The sequence below is a fragment of the Cnephaeus nilssonii genome, assembly GCF_951640355.1.
Source record: "Cnephaeus nilssonii genome assembly, chromosome: 9".
Lineage (NCBI taxonomy): Eukaryota > Metazoa > Chordata > Mammalia > Chiroptera > Vespertilionidae > Cnephaeus > Cnephaeus nilssonii.
The window spans coordinates 88,836,953-88,852,424 of record NC_137080.1 but is presented as its reverse complement, the minus strand read 5'-3'; the positions used below and the strand labels follow the sequence as shown (position 1 = coordinate 88,852,424).

General features: G+C 41.6%; 1 protein-coding gene across 1 annotated transcript in view; it reads left to right on the top strand.

Moving 5' to 3' along the window:
* DNAH8 (dynein axonemal heavy chain 8) overlaps positions 1–15,472 on the top strand; it is a gene marked incomplete at its 3' end in the record, with an annotated part of 261,455 nt that overhangs the window by 52,223 nt on the left and 193,760 nt on the right. Inside the window, exons 15-20 of the mRNA XM_079779684.1 lie at positions 1,616–1,696; positions 2,097–2,213; positions 3,246–3,365; positions 8,506–8,641; positions 10,343–10,458; positions 11,813–11,919. Coding sequence (XP_079635810.1) covers positions 1,616–1,696; positions 2,097–2,213; positions 3,246–3,365; positions 8,506–8,641; positions 10,343–10,458; positions 11,813–11,919 — 677 coding nt within the window. The remainder of the gene's footprint in view (positions 1–1,615; positions 1,697–2,096; positions 2,214–3,245; positions 3,366–8,505; positions 8,642–10,342; positions 10,459–11,812; positions 11,920–15,472) is intronic.

Below are 15,472 nucleotides of genomic sequence, written 5' to 3'. Positions count from 1 at the left end.
ATCTTTGCCGACAACTGCTACTGTCTTTTCCATTTGAACATCATTTGGATGTAAAGTGGTGTGTTAGTGTGGTTTTGATTTGCGTTTCTCTCATAGCTAGTGATGAGCATCTTTTCATGTGCACATTGTCCATTTCTAGATCTTTGAAGAAATATCTATTCAAATCCTTTAGCCCGTATTTTAATTGAGTTATCTACCTTTTTGTTACTGAGATGTAAGTATTCTTCACATAGCCTAGGTACAAATACATTATCAGATACAGGATTTGAAAATACTTTATCCTATCCTGAGGGTTGTCTTTTTATTTTCTTGATAGTGGCCTCTGAAGCACATTTTTAATTTTGGTGAAGGTCAGGTCATTACTTTTTCTATTGTCTCTTGTGTCTTTAGTGTTATAGCTAAGAAATCTTTGTCTAATCCAAGGTCATGAAGATTTATAACTATGCTTTCTTTTAAGAGTTTAATAATTTTAGTTTTTGCCAAAAATAATATTTAATTGCTATACTGTATATATTTAAAAAAAAAAAAACACCCTCAAAGGAGCGTTGGCATTATGTAAACTTTAGCTTCAGTGTCAGAAGCCCTAGGCTTTTTGTATTGGCTAGTTGTGGCTTTGGAGAATTGAGTGTCAAAGTGCTGTTCTAAATTGAGGTTCATATCACTCCCGTTGCATCCTTTAGGATTCAGTTAGTATTGAATGATACTGCGAAAGTCAAAGTCCTTTGCCAAGTGTCAAGTATACATGAAAGTTCAACTGCAAGTAAAAAAAAAAAAAAAGCAGGAAAGAAATGAATAACTTTGAAACTATCAAGTAAACATTGAAACAATTTAATATTATTACTTTGGGGAGGATTAACTTGAATCCACATCTCCCATCACACAGTGCAGTAAATTACAAAACAGTAAAAAATCGATTGTTGTGATGGCTCATCTCTGAAAGATATATAAAAGAAAATAAAAAGCTTATTAATTCTGATTGTGGACATTGATTTTGACTCAAGAAAACAAGTGTGGCATCAGTGATATGTATGCTTTAATATGTCAGAGGACAAGGAAAAAAAGGGGGGAAATGTGTAACAGCAGACATCATGAAAAGATAATTATCCAAGCTATTTAAAATAGCATAAATCTCGAAAGACAATTAAATCCTAAACATGAAAAATGCAAATCTAGAAAGCTCCATTGACTCACTGTTTAAAGGGGATGCACAGGTAATTTACAGGTGGGGGAAAAGTACATTAATTACGGTAGTATAAATTTAAATGGGCACCCTCCATCTTAGCAGGAATAGGAGGACACAGGTATCATGAAACCTTCTTGGTCTGAGTCAAAATATGGCCGAAACAGGTTTGGCTCAGTGGATAGAGCATCAGTCTGTGGACTGAAAGGTCCCAGGTTCGATTCCGGTTAAGGGCATGTACGTTGGTTGCGGGCACATCCCCGGTAGGGGGTGTGCAAGAGGCAGCTGGTCGATGTTTCTCTCTCATCGATGTTTCTAGCTCTCTGTCCCTCTCCTTTCCTCTCTGTAAAAAATCAATAAAATATATTTTAAGAAAAATATGACCACTGTTGTAAAATCAGTTAAAGTGAGACATGCCATTTGGACTTTTAACAGGATCTTCTGCAGTATTATGATGAGTTGTGTCAGGAAGTGCCCTCCGTGTTTGTCAATCTGATGGCCCCTAAAATGAAGAAGGTTGGTAATACTGAAGGTTTATGTTGATTTTCTTGTTGTTTAAAATTACAGTTCTGTAGATTGTGGGTTTTAGAACATCTGTTCTTGCCTAGACCCTCTGTCTTTCTAGTTCAACTTTATAGCTCTATTATTCCTATACAACGGTTTCTTGTCTACGTTTTGTTGCCTTTGTAAAACAACTAAATCTAAATAATTAGCACTTTCTAAAAATCCATGATTGCTTCCTGGATAGCTAAAGATGATTAATAAAAACCAAAAAGTCACTTTTGTCAGGTATAATGGAGGAGAAATATAATTAATGAAATATAACCTATAATATTTCTAAGTAATAAAAGAAAGCCTTTTTAATAAATGCAGATGCTTCTGTTAATAATGGAAACATCCTTTTTTCTTTTTCTAGGTGGAATCCGTGCTGAGACAAGGGCTCACAATATTAACATGGTCATCTTTAACACTAGAAAGCTTCTTTCAAGAAGTTGACTCAGTTTTGAATATGTTCAATCAACTTTTAAAGAAGGTAAAATAGACAAATATGAAAAAACTACATACATGAATACTCAGGCTGTGAGCAATAGTTTGATTACCTATGAAACCCCGTTAAAAGGTGTGACTTTTAACTGAAAGGATATCCATTAAGCTAAAAACAATCAATGCTTTAAGTTTCTTTAACTGTTTTTGGCCCTTTTCATTTAGGATTGCCTGTTGTTGTCTCTGAATGACCTTGCCTTTAATATGTTAAAATGATGGGTCACCTCCACAGCTTAGTTTAAAAAAACTGTGAACTGTGGAAAATGGCAGAGCGGAGTTCTTAAATAACCATGCATCTGATATTAATTAAACGAGGTAGCCATCTAGTTGGCTATTGTCTGTTGATTCCTGATGTGTTTGCTAGGTAGAAGCACACTTGTTTTTTAGGGGCGGGGGGATGGTCATCATTAGCTCTCTTTTATTTTTTTTAAATTATTTTTTAAATTTATCTTTATTGTTGAAAGTTTTACAGATGACCTCTTTTTCCTCATCATTGACCCCTCCTCCCCACTCCTGTCCCCGTACCCCAGGCCTTCACCTCACTATTGTCTGTGTCCACGGGTTAGAAGTTCTTTCTAGAGACGCTCAGAAGTTCTTTCTAGAGACGCTCGCCTGTTAGTGTGGCAGTGTGGTGTATGTCAAAACTCAGAGGCTTGGGGGGCGGATACACCTAGGTGTGATTCTCTGCCCTTCACCAGCTGGGTGTTTCTCCCCAGGTTACTTTATAGCTCTGAGCATTGGTTTCTTTAGCTGTCAAACTGGAATAGCGATGGCTCATGGGCTGGAATGAGGCTTTCAAAGAGATAATACGTATGGTACACGTTGCTGCTCAATAAAACTTTAGTTCCAGGTCAAGTTTTTTTTTTTTTTTTTTGCGGATATACATCTAAAAATCCCACCAAACTATGCTCGGCTCTGGAGGCAGGATTCCAGATACAGCCCTCTGAATTAGTTTATAACTCAGGTACATTTTGGATGAAAGAAGAGTTTTTCTCCGACATTTTTTTTTTCTTGTTGGTAGATCAATGACTTGTGTGAGATGCATATTGATACAGTTCTAAAGGAGATAGCCAAAACTGTGTTAATTTCCCTGCCCGAAGCTGGTGCTACCAAAGTGGAAGATATGCTGACGCTCAATGAGGTATGCATTTATGTGTTATATTTTAATCATGGGAACACTCATAAACCTGAACTGTGAATTTACAATCTAAGAGTAGAAATCTGTGTCAGTAGTATTTAGATATCCTCGATTTTGGGGGGGGACACCCTCAGCTCCAAAAACTTACGAGGCTTCGACAGCTCAAACCGATGGCCACGCCCCAGATGTTATTTTACTAACGTCCTCAGCCCCGTGCTGGGCTCTGTCGGAGGCCCACTGCTCTTGTTCCTCTGTCTGTTCTCACGGTTTTCACTGCCACAGACGTCCCTTTCGGTCACCCAGACACCCAGGAGCCACCAGGACTCGTTCCTCGCTCCCTTTCCCAAGTCCAGTCAGTCTTCAGGCTTCGTCGGGTTTTGCTTCTTCCTCAGATTTTGCTCGAATTGCCTCCCCTTTCCCACAGTTACTACCCTGTCTCAGGGCAGACCTGTCAGGCTCCTTGGGAGCTGAGCAATTGATGTCGTGGTCTAACTAGTCTCTCTGCCTCAGTACGTGGCCCCATCATATCCAGCCTCCACATTTCCACCACATTTGATGGCGAAACTCCCCTGTGTAAACCCGCCCAGTTCCCACAGGATAAAGTCTAACCCTTCTCAACATACACTGGCTGGAAAGCACCAGGCCAGGGACCCTGTCTAATCATTGTCGAGGCGTGGCACACTAACGCAGTCTCTCTCAAAAGCACCCACTTCGTGTCCTTCACGAACTCCTTTTTCTTTCTTGCCTGCCTCGTGCTTCAGCTCCACCCACCCTGCTGGCTTGGTCACCTTGCCAGTGCCCTTTTCAAGACAACCCAGGGCGGCTCCGTCTCAAGGGGTCCGATTAGCCTGTGAAAAACAGGTGCCTCTGCCCCTCTTTCTCTAAAAATGCAATTTCTTCCCAAAACATGTATTCTTGCCTTTAGGGGCTGGGGTTCCCAGCCAGCTTCTTGCCTCTGGACCACGTAAGCATAGGTTTGCACCTCTATCCCCAATTCTAGAGGACTTGGATCAGGGTCTCTGCGTAGTTCTTTTAAAGTTCCTACACTTATTTCTACCACATCTCCACCTATGATCAAGCTTCCTTCTATAACCTCAAGGTGGGTGGTGGGCCGAGGGTTGCCTTCCCTGCTACCTTTTAAGAACTGCCTTTTTCATAATGTGTGGGGGATTAAAATTATTTGTTCTCAGCACTGGGGCCTTGGCTGTAATGGCCCATTTTAATGTCTTGTTCTCAGAGCATGCAAGTTTGAAATGATTATATCTTTTCACCTTGGGCCATTACAAATAATGCTGCTGTGAACACAAATGTACTTTATGTTCATTTATAAACAGATAATGCTGCTGTGTGCCTCCACCTACCCCTCAGTTCCCTTTCCCTCTGGCTATGTTTTAATTTTTCATGGATATACACCTAGGAGTGGAATTGCTAGGTCATATGTTAACTCCTGGTTTAACCTTTTGAAGAGCTGTCGGACTGTTTTCCAGAGCGGCTGCATAATTTTACATCCCCGCTAGCCTTGTACAAGGGTTCCCATTTCTCTACATCCTTGCCAACACTTACCATTTGCCTTTTTTACTGTAGCCATCCTGGTGGGTGTCAAGTGGTGTCTCATTGAGGTTTTGATTTGCATTTCCCTAATGACTAGTGATGTGAAACCTTTTGTTCATCTTCTTAGTAACCTTTTGTATATCTTCCTTCAGAAATGCCTATTTTTTTAGTTGTAATTGTTTTTTGTATGTTCTAGATATTAGTCCCTTATCATATATATGATTTGCATTTTTTCTTCTATTCTGTGGATTGTCTTTTTCACTTTCTTTTTTAAAAAAATATTTTATTGATTTTTTACAGAGAGGAAGGGAGAGGGAGAGAGAGTTAGAAACATCGATGAGCTGCCTCCTGCACACCTCCTACTGGGAATGTACCCACATCTAAGGTACTTGCCCTTGACTGGAATCGAACCTGGGACCTTTCAGTCCGCAGGCTGATGCTCTATCCACTGAGCCAAACTGATTAGGGCTCTTTTCACTTTCTTGATGTTGTCCTATGAAGCCCCAAAATTTTTAAATTTGATGATGTCCAATTAATCTTCTTTTTCTTCTGTTGCTCTGTTTTTGGTGTCATAGCTAAGAAAATTTTGCCTAATCCAAAATTATGAAGATCTATGCCTATGTTTTATTTTTTTAAAAAATATGTTTTTTGCCGAAACCGGTTTGGCTCAGTGGATAGAGCGTCGGCCTGCGGACTCGGGGATCCCGGGTTCGATTCCGGTCAGGGGCATGTGCCTTGGTTGCGGGCGCATCCCCGGTGGGGGTGTGTGCAGGAGGCAGCTGATTGATGTTTCTCTCTCATCGATGTTTCTAGCTCTCTGTCCCTCTCTCTTCCTCTCTGTAAAAAAAGTCAATAAAATATATTTAAAAAATATGTTTTTATTGATTTCAGAAAGGAAGGCAGAAGGAGAGAGATATAAAAACATCAATGATGAGAGAGAATCATTGATCGGCTGCCTCTTGCACACCCCTTACTGGGGACTGAGCCTGCAATCTGGGCATGTGCTCTAATTAGCAATTGAACTGTGAGCTCCTTGTTAATAGGTTGACACTCAACCACTGAGCCACACTGGCGGGCTCTTTTCTTAAAAATTGAATTTATTGGGGTGAATTTATTGTGCACCCATTGCTCCAAGCAAAATCTCTTTCCATCCCCTCCCTCCCTGTGTGCCTCCACCTACTCCTCCGTTCCCTTCCCCTCTGGCTCCCACCACTCGGTTGCCTGTGTCTTTGTGTAATATATACATGTGTGTGTTTTTTTCCTTAATCCCTTCACCTTCTTATATTCAGTCCACCAACCCCCCTCCTGTCTGACAGCTCTCAGTCTGTATCCATGCTTGTTTCCAGTTTGTCAGTTTATTTTGTTCTTTAGATTCCACATGTAAGTGAGATCATATGGTATTTGTCTTTCTCTGACTGGCTTATTTCACTTAGCGTAATAAACTCCAGGTCCATCCATGCTGTCAAAAAAAGGTAAGATATAAGATTTCCTTTTTTTTTTTTTTTTTAGCGTATGCCTGTGTTTTCTTTTAATAGTTTTACAGTGTTAACTCTTATGGTTAGGTCTATGATTCATTGTGAGTTAATTTTTGTGTATGGTGTAATGAGAGGATTCAATTTCATTCTCTTGCAAATAGATAAGCTATTCAGTTGTCCCAGCACCAGTGGTCGAATTTCATTAACTTTATTATTATGTAGTATTGGAAACATACAAAGAATGTATGTGGCATCCTCTCATTTATTCATGTGGGCATATTCTTTTTAAAAGATTACTTTGTGTTATTTATTTATTTTTAGGTTTTTGGAAGTAACAGGGAATTGCCCAAGTAAACATGTATGTTCAACCTGTCAGGTTTAACTTATAGTGTCTGGTTCTTTTCTCAGGGGATTTCAAAGCAAGCAGGGATGGGGATGGCTGATGGTGTAAACTTGTGTTTACATTTACACATGAGAACATATATGTTTACAGGTGGTCAATCTGCCAGGATCAGTTAGAAGTGTCTACTGCTTAGCACTTGTTTTCCCTACTAGAATGAAGTGGCTCTCAGCCACCATTGCCATTCCGGTGTTTAACATTATGTTGAGTAATTAGAAAGGATGGAAGGAATGAATGATGGAGCAAAGTCAAAAGAGTTGGTGTGGGTGCAGAGGATCAGAGAATGTCTTCGGGGAGACTGGGAAAAGATGGGGATGGGTTCAGAGACAGAAGAGGTGGTATAAATGGAAGTGACAGATTCAGAAGTATCTCCCTCAATCCAGTAGCCAAGGAACACGTGAGGGCAGCACATGGGGAGCAGGGGCCTCACAAAGCTCGTCTGGAGAGAGGTTTGCATGGACAGGCATGGGTTCCTTAGACCAGTGGTCGGCAAACTCATTAGTCAACAGAGCCAAATATCAACAGTACAACGATTGAAATTTCTTTTGAGAGCCAAATTTTTAAAACTTAAACTATATAGGTAGGTACATTGTTATTAACTTAATTAGGGTACTCCTAAGCTGGCCTTTGCTAAAAACTCAACGGGCCAAAGAGCTGCATGTGGCTCTCGAGCTGCAGTTTGCCGACCACTGCCTTAGAGGAAGTCATTTGGAGGCCCACGTCGGCTGTTCCCATTTACTTTCCTCTTTTCTAAAATGTCCGGATGTTGTCAAAAGACTTATTCCATTTTATAAACCTGCTTTCTTTTTTGAATTTAACTAGTTTTCAACTTCTTCCTAAAGCCTTTTCTGACTATTAAAAAAGTGTGGAAAGGCAAAAGCACAGGCTTTTAGAGTCAGTCCACGCTGGCCTTCAAACGTCTGTTTTTACCCCCCACTGGGTGACCTTGGACAAGTTTCTTATTCTTTCTGAGCCTCCGTTTTCTCATCTGTGAAATGGGGACAATAATATTACCTATCCCAAGAGGTTGTCCTTTAATTAAATGAGTTAATACACAAAAAGCTTTGAAATTTTGATGCCTGACATACACCATGCTCACTTAAAAACCTAATTTCATTTGAATCGCAGCAACACTTTGGATTGTCCTTTTTTAAACCACTTCTCATTTAAACATTTTTTTAAAAAATGTTTTTTTTAATTGATTTCAGAGAGAATAAAGGAAAGGGATAGAAACATCAATGATGAGAGAGAATCATTGATCGGCTGCCTCCTGCATGCCCCCTACTGGGGATCAAGCCCGAAACCCATACAAATGCCCTGATGGGGGAATTGAACCGTGACCTCCTGGTTTATGGGTGGATGCTCAACCACTGAGCCACACCGGCCGGACTCATTTTGAACTTTTGACAATATTATGTCTCTGCTTCTTAAGCCTTCTTTTTTTTTTTTTTTTCATCATATAAATGTGAATATAGATGTCTGTGTGTGATTGAGTCAGGCAAAGGTCAAAGACTGAATTTTCCTCCTTTCTCCTCCTCCTCTTGGCATGGGCCCGAGCAGCTGTGCCTTTAGCCATGGGCAGTTTTGGATCTGAAGCATTGTGCTATTGGCAACTATCTCTAGTTATTTTTAAGTGGTGGTTAATTATAGCTTTTTAATAATTTTCACAGTGTTTTAAAAGTACCTGGAAATTAATAATCATTTTTAAATTGAATAGACATACACAAGAGAATGGGCTGATATTCTAAACCACAAGAGTAAGCATGTGGAAGAAGCTGTCAGAGAACTTATATCAATATTTGAGGCTATTTATGAAGTTAAGTACAGTGCCAAAACAGGAAAACAAATACCAGGTAATTTCACTAGCTATAGTGTTTGAAGCATGATAATTAAAGATATGTTCGAAAGTAGACTTCTTCTGCTTAGCAGGAACCAAAATTTCAGACCCCCAGAAGGAAAGCAAAGCAGGTGTTCAGCATAAACCACATTGTTTGCATGAACTGTTTAGGCACAGTGAGCCCTTTAAAAAGAAAAGTATATTTTTATTGATTTCAGGGAGGGAGGGAGAAGGAGAGAGACATAGAAATATCAGTGATGAAAAAGATAACCATTGACCGGCTGCCTCGTGCACTCCTCCTACTGGGACAGCCCGCAGTCTGGGCATGTGCCCTGACTGGAATTGAATGGCGACCTCCTGGTTCATAAATCGACGCTCAACCACTGAGCCACACCAGCCGGGCCTGTTTAATTAGTTAGAGCAGCGATTTTCAACCTGTGAGCTGCAAGAATTTTTTTTTTTTTTTTTTACAGAGAGGAAGGGAGAGGGATAGAGAGTTAGAAACATCGATGAGAGAGAAACATCGATCAGTTGCCTCCTGCACACCCCCTACTGGGGATGTGCCCACAACCAAGGTACATGCCCCCGACCGGAATCAAACCTGGGACCCTTGAGTCCGAAGGCCGACGCTCTATCCACTGAGCCAAACCAGTTCCGGCAAGGTATATGCCCTTGACCGGAATCGAACCTGGGATCTTTCAGTGCAAGAATTTTTAAAACATGCAATACCTGACTCTTTAGCCAGGGGGCACTGTCCTCTTTTCTCTTAGGTTGTCAAATAAGAGATGACAACAGCCAACACAACAATACATGTCCAGTGTGAATGAATCAAAATTAGACCTTTTTTTTTTTTGGTCAGATAGGCAAAAAATATAATGTATTTTAGTAATTAGTTTATGTGTGCCAGGAGCTGAAACAGGTTGAAAATCACTGAGTTAGAGAATGGTGGGAAACCTTCTGAAATCCCAGTTCCCAGATACCAACCAAGGACCAACCTTGCAAGCAGAGCTTTTCATGGATAGCAGTCTCAGGTTTGCTATAATAATTCTCTCTCTCCTCTCTCCTCGCTCCTCGCTCCTCGCTCCTTGCTCCTCTCTCCTCTCTCCTCTCTCCTCTCTCCTCTCTCCTCTCTCCTCTCTCCTCTCTCCTCTCTCCTCTTTCCCTGGAGACACTTTTGGCTGTCACACAGCCAGGGGAGGTGCTACTAGCCTCTAATGGGTAGAGACCAGGGATGCTGCTCAATATCCTAAATGCTCACTAGCCTCCACCACCAAGATACCAAGAATGGCAGTAGTGCTGAGGCTGAGAAACTCTGAGCCTAAACAGCCCCCCACACATGCCTTCTTTCTCTTAGAGTTACCCCACTTAGTTTAATTAGTTTTCCTCAAAAGTTTCAAAACACAAACCTATCAGTTCATTACATTCTAAAACTCCAAAAATAAATAAGTATTTTAGAAAGATAGTAAGTGAAAACCTTAAATGTTTCTTAATTCCAGATACTAAGACAGCATATTTTAAAAAGTATATTTCTCAGTAGAATAACAATTCTATTGAGATGGGTGATTTAAATGGGATTCAAGGATGATTCCTATGGGAACAAATTTTAAATTAAGAACTTTTTAAGAAGAATTTTTTTAAAAAAAGAAGTTTTGGCCATATATAATAAGCCAAATGCTCAATATTAAATGTTATATCTTGTTTTGTATTTTATCTGCAGAACAGAGGAAACATGTTGTTTTTGGAAGTGAAGCAGAAGAGACTGAAAACCCTGATTATGAGACTACAATTGTGCCTGAGGTTGCTGTTAACGAGAAAGAGGATGAATTTAAAAAGGTATTTATTGTGAAACGACCTCATTGGATTTCACAGAGTTATGACTCAGAGGTTGTAGATAACCTGAGTGGTGCTTCATCCAGGAGGTTCTGCAACCAACTAGTGTGGATTTATAACTAATTTGGATTTGTAACAAAATCCACAAAATATAATTTTCAACTTTGCACTGATGAATCTGGCAAGATACAGCAATCCTTACAGTTTTCTCCAACTTTATCAACTTTTAATGTGATCTGTCAACTACGTTTATATTATATACTTATCTTCCCCTTTGGTGATTGGCCATGTTTTCTTGCATAGTAAAAGCTACTTGGGGACTGCAGTGCTGGTCTGTTTGACTCAGAGTGGGGAACGTTTTCCTGTTACTGTGTTTAACAGCATCACCTGTATTGTAAGCCCAGATTTTGATCCATTTGGGGCCCAGGGATCTGCATTTTCATCAGCACCGTGGACAGCCTGTGGACTCTCCCTCAGGAGAGACCCCAAGTGGGCAGATTTTCACGTTGTGTGGAGAATGGAGGTTGAGAAGGAGGCACAGGGTTTCTTTCTCCTCTGGCCTCGCCCTTCTGGTGACAGCAGCACTGAATGCCCAGCCACGTTTGTGCTAATTCCTGCTTCCCCTGCTCCCGTCAGTCTTCTTTTATCCCGTGATGCTCGTCGTCTTTTCATTCTTTCTATTTCACATTCTTTTGCACTTTAACACACACTGTAATACGGACACACATTTGTTCCACTCTCACCTTCTTGCTCAAGGATGATAATCAGCAATTGATGGGAAACACTGTCTTGCCGAGTCTAGATTTTAGCTGTGGATTTCCTCTCAGAACCTTGCACCAGCCGCTGTTAGTAGTCTGCAGGCATCGGCCAGAGCCAGGAGGGGGTGGTCCCAGGCCACCGGCCCTTCTATTTCAGCTGCATTCCCTGCAACTCTGGCGAGGTCCTCAGAGTAAGACTGAGTGCCGTCAGAGCCTCTGGAATTGGTGGGTCACCTGGCGGCATCAGTGCAGTCACCTCCTCAGTAGCCTCCACCTTCCTCATGGCTGTCAGAGTGGCCTGTCTCACATAATTATGGATATGTCAACCCGTGCTTTAGCCGGATAACTCACCGACCCTGACCTACTCCTCCTGGTTCACACCTGCTGAGCCGTCCTTCTTACCCAGCTCTCCAAAATCAATAAAAATATATTAAAAAGAATAAGCAAGTAATTTAGGATTGACCTTATACAATATAATAGAAATTGTATAGTTAATTATTTTTCATTTTCCACATAACACTTCTAATATTGTATTCTTGCTTTGGGATGTTAAGAGTTTTTATCTTTTGTACCAAATGTAATGTGATTTCTCATTACAGGAATGTAAAGAGGTCTATGCTTTCTTCTCTCATCAATTACTAGACAGTCTTCAAAAAGCTACACGGCTATCTTTGGACACAATGAAAAGAAGAATATTTGTTGCAAGGCAAGTTGAAAATTTGCTAAATATATCTGGTAATGCTATCTGTAATAACAATGCTAATAAGAGCACCTTTTTATTAATTTAGAAAATTATAAAATTTAAAATATAACATTGATGAAAAGACTGTATGAAAACACTAGAGGCCCTTCGTGCATCGGTGGGGTCCCTCAGCTTGGCCTGTGGGGATTGGGCCAAAACCGACTCTCCAACATCCCCTGAGGGGTCCCAGGTTGTGAGAGGGTGGTTCTCGAGTGACGCACCCCGGAATTGGGCTCCCTCCTCTCTGGTTATGGGTGCGTCACCCGAGAACCGCAGTTACCAAGTCACTGCAGCTCTGCAGTTCCTGTGTTGAGCGTCTGCCCCTTGGTGTTCAGTGCTCATCATAGCTACCAGTCAGAGTGTCTGCCCCTGGTGGTCATTGCGTGTCATAGCTACCGGTCAGCTGGTTGCTTAGGCTTTTACATTAGTATATGTAGACTAGAGGCCCAGTGCGTGGATTCATGCACTGGTTGGGTCCCTTGGCCTGGCCTGTGTCCTCTCACAATCCAGGACCCCTCAGGGGATGCCAGAGAGACGGTTTCAGCCTGATCCCTACAGGCCAGGCCAAGGGACCCCACCAGTGCACGAATTCGTGCACCAGGACTCTAGTATGCATGTAAGATCTTTGGTTAATCTCTTCCTGCCCTCCCCCTACCCCTTACCCCTTCCCTCTGAGATTCATCAGTCTGTTCCATGTTTCCATGCCTGTGTGTTGAACGTCTGCCCCCTGGTGGTCATTGCACATCATAGGTACCAGCTGGTCGCTTAGGCTTTTATATATATATATATATATATATATATATATATATATATATATATATATATGGGTAATATTGCAAGAACAGTGATCAAATGAACAACCAAGTTCCTAGCAGCCAGGCCAAGATGAAAAACACTGAACAGTCCCCTTACTGGTCCTCATTGGCTCACCCAAAGGTAACTACTATCCTGTACTTGATGTTTATCATGGTCCTTAGGATTTACCACATATTTGTATCCCCAATCAATGTGTCATTTAATTTTGCCTGTTTTGGACTACGTTCAGCATTGTGTTTTTGAGATTCATCTACAGTATGTTGATGTAACTGACTTTACTTCGATACAATGGAAGCATACACAGTCTGCTTTTCTGTTCTACGGGTGATGGTCCTTCAGGCTGTTTCTGGTTTGGGCTGCTGTGAACAAAACCTCTGTGAACATTCTTGTACCTGCCTCCTGCTAAGCGTGGAATGGCTGGGCCCTAGGGCATTTGCCTGCCTCTCTTTGCCAGGCAAGACCTAGTAGGAGAGCCCCATGGCTCCCCATCCTCACACACAGTTGGTAATGTTCAGTTAAAAAACCTTGTGTGAATGGCATCTCATTGGATTTTCTTTTTTTTTTTAATTTCTTTATTGATTAAGGTATCACATATTTGTCCTCGTCCCCCCATTCCCATCCCACACCCCTCCCCACACATGCCCCCACCCCCCTGTTGTCCTTAACCGCTGGTTAGGCTCATATGTCTGCACGCAAGTCCTTTGGTTGATCTCCCCCTTTACCCCCATCCTTCCCTACCCTCCCCCTGAGGCCCGACAGTCTGATCCATGCCTCCTTGTTTCTGGGTCTGTTCTTGTTCATCAGTCTATGTTGTTCATTATTTCCCCTAGATGAGTGAGATCATGTGCTATTAGAAATACACTTATAAGAACCAAAAATGAGACAAGCAATAATGGTTATGGTGACAGGCAAATGAATCAGTGTGTAGTGAGTTTCTTTCTGGGCCAACAGTTCTTTTGAGACCCAATTTCAATGTCCAACAGTTCCTTATGTGTACATGTCAGCACTGACATTTCAGTTCTGGATGGTGGACAAATGGTGGTAATGCAGGTCCGACTCTGTCCGGTTTGGTCCTGGGCAATCTGCAGTGATGCACAGCTGCTAACTGCTAGTATGGGAAGGCCACATCAGTGTCTTCCGTCTCTGGACTGCTTCTCTTCTGTCTTCATGGCTGGAGTAGTCCTGTCGATTCCTCTCTTGCTGGAATCCACATGGTCTCGGAGTTGTTTTCTGAAAATATACAAACATATTCTCGACCAAAGGTTAATAAAGGAATATTTTCTATAAATTTGACTTGGGATCCTATTTCATTTTTTGCCCAAAATGATTTTCCTCTGGCTTGTTTTGTCACCTTGTGTGTTTTTCATGGGTGTCTTGCTTTTAGCCTTACAATTAATTTTCTAAAGTATTAATTTTCTAGATGTAATTTACTTACAGGATATTTTTCCTTACATGATATTCCTCTACTATCCCCTCCTTTTTTGATTTAAATGTTAGGAGGCTTTTGAAAATTTTATAATGTATTCTTGATGGCTTTTAAATTTTAATTTTTTGCACTATAATATTACTGTTTTAGGTTCATTATATGGTGCACACTTTTATCATGAGATGAAGTACCAATAAAAATTTTAGTTGACTCTTTAGGAACACCTTTTTGTCTGGTACAATTAATTTTTCTAGAATATTCACTTGTTTCAACTAGCCAATTTAAATTTGCCTGAAAACTTGACTACTATTTTACTGTCAAATTTATTACTCTAACAATAATCTTGTTTTACCCTGTAAATATTGGTGGAAGGGATTATTTGCCTTCTTGAGTAGGTCCTGAGCATTCCTGGTGGTAGGCTGGATTTAGATATCGTAAACCCACTTCCCCACACCATGGGTACAAGACAACTCAAACAATTCTTGTTGGAGTGAGAGGGCAGCTGCTGTCGACCAAGTCTCTGTCGGTCACCTGGGTCCTGATCTGAGCTGGGCATGGGAAGCACAAAGCAGCCATGGGGGCAGGAGACCTCCCTCAGAAGGGGCTAGGATTCAGGCCCCTGCAATGTTGGGGGTGTGAGGGTCTGTGCCCCACCTCTGTTGATCCCCAAATTCTCTCCTGATGGCCCCTCTGTGACTGTGCCTGTCTTAGGTTGTTTCTTCCTTGAGGAATCTTACCCGTCTCTGGCTAACCAGCCATCCTCCGGGGCCAAGCAGGGTGACGTGAGGTTCAGTTTTATCTCCTTGGTAGCCTATGCCCCCGTGGCCTCCATGCCCAGCACCTGCCTTGGGATCCCCTCGCCTGCTGGCGGGGCCCCAGCACTGATCACATATCTTTTGGAACCCGGGTTTCTTCTCCCGGGAGGGCTCAGTTCGCCCTACTGGGTGAGAGACAGATCCATGGCACCAGTCATCACGAGACTTCAACCTCGACATGAACAGAGAGCTCATGCAACAGCTGTGAGCAATTGAATTGTGAGAAGAGGGTCTCTCTTGGCCTAAAGGGTAAGAGGGACCCATATAGAATGCTCAGGTGCCCTCCCAGGAGGCCCTCTACCCAATGAAAAGGGTTAAATCCTTACATGTCCTTTTTAAATTGCTGCCATACATTCAAAGAATTAGTTTGTATGTTTGCTTGGGATAATTGTATATTATGCTGTAGTAATTCTAAAGTATCAAGAGATGTGTTAAGTTTGTCTCCAAGCACCAAACAGAT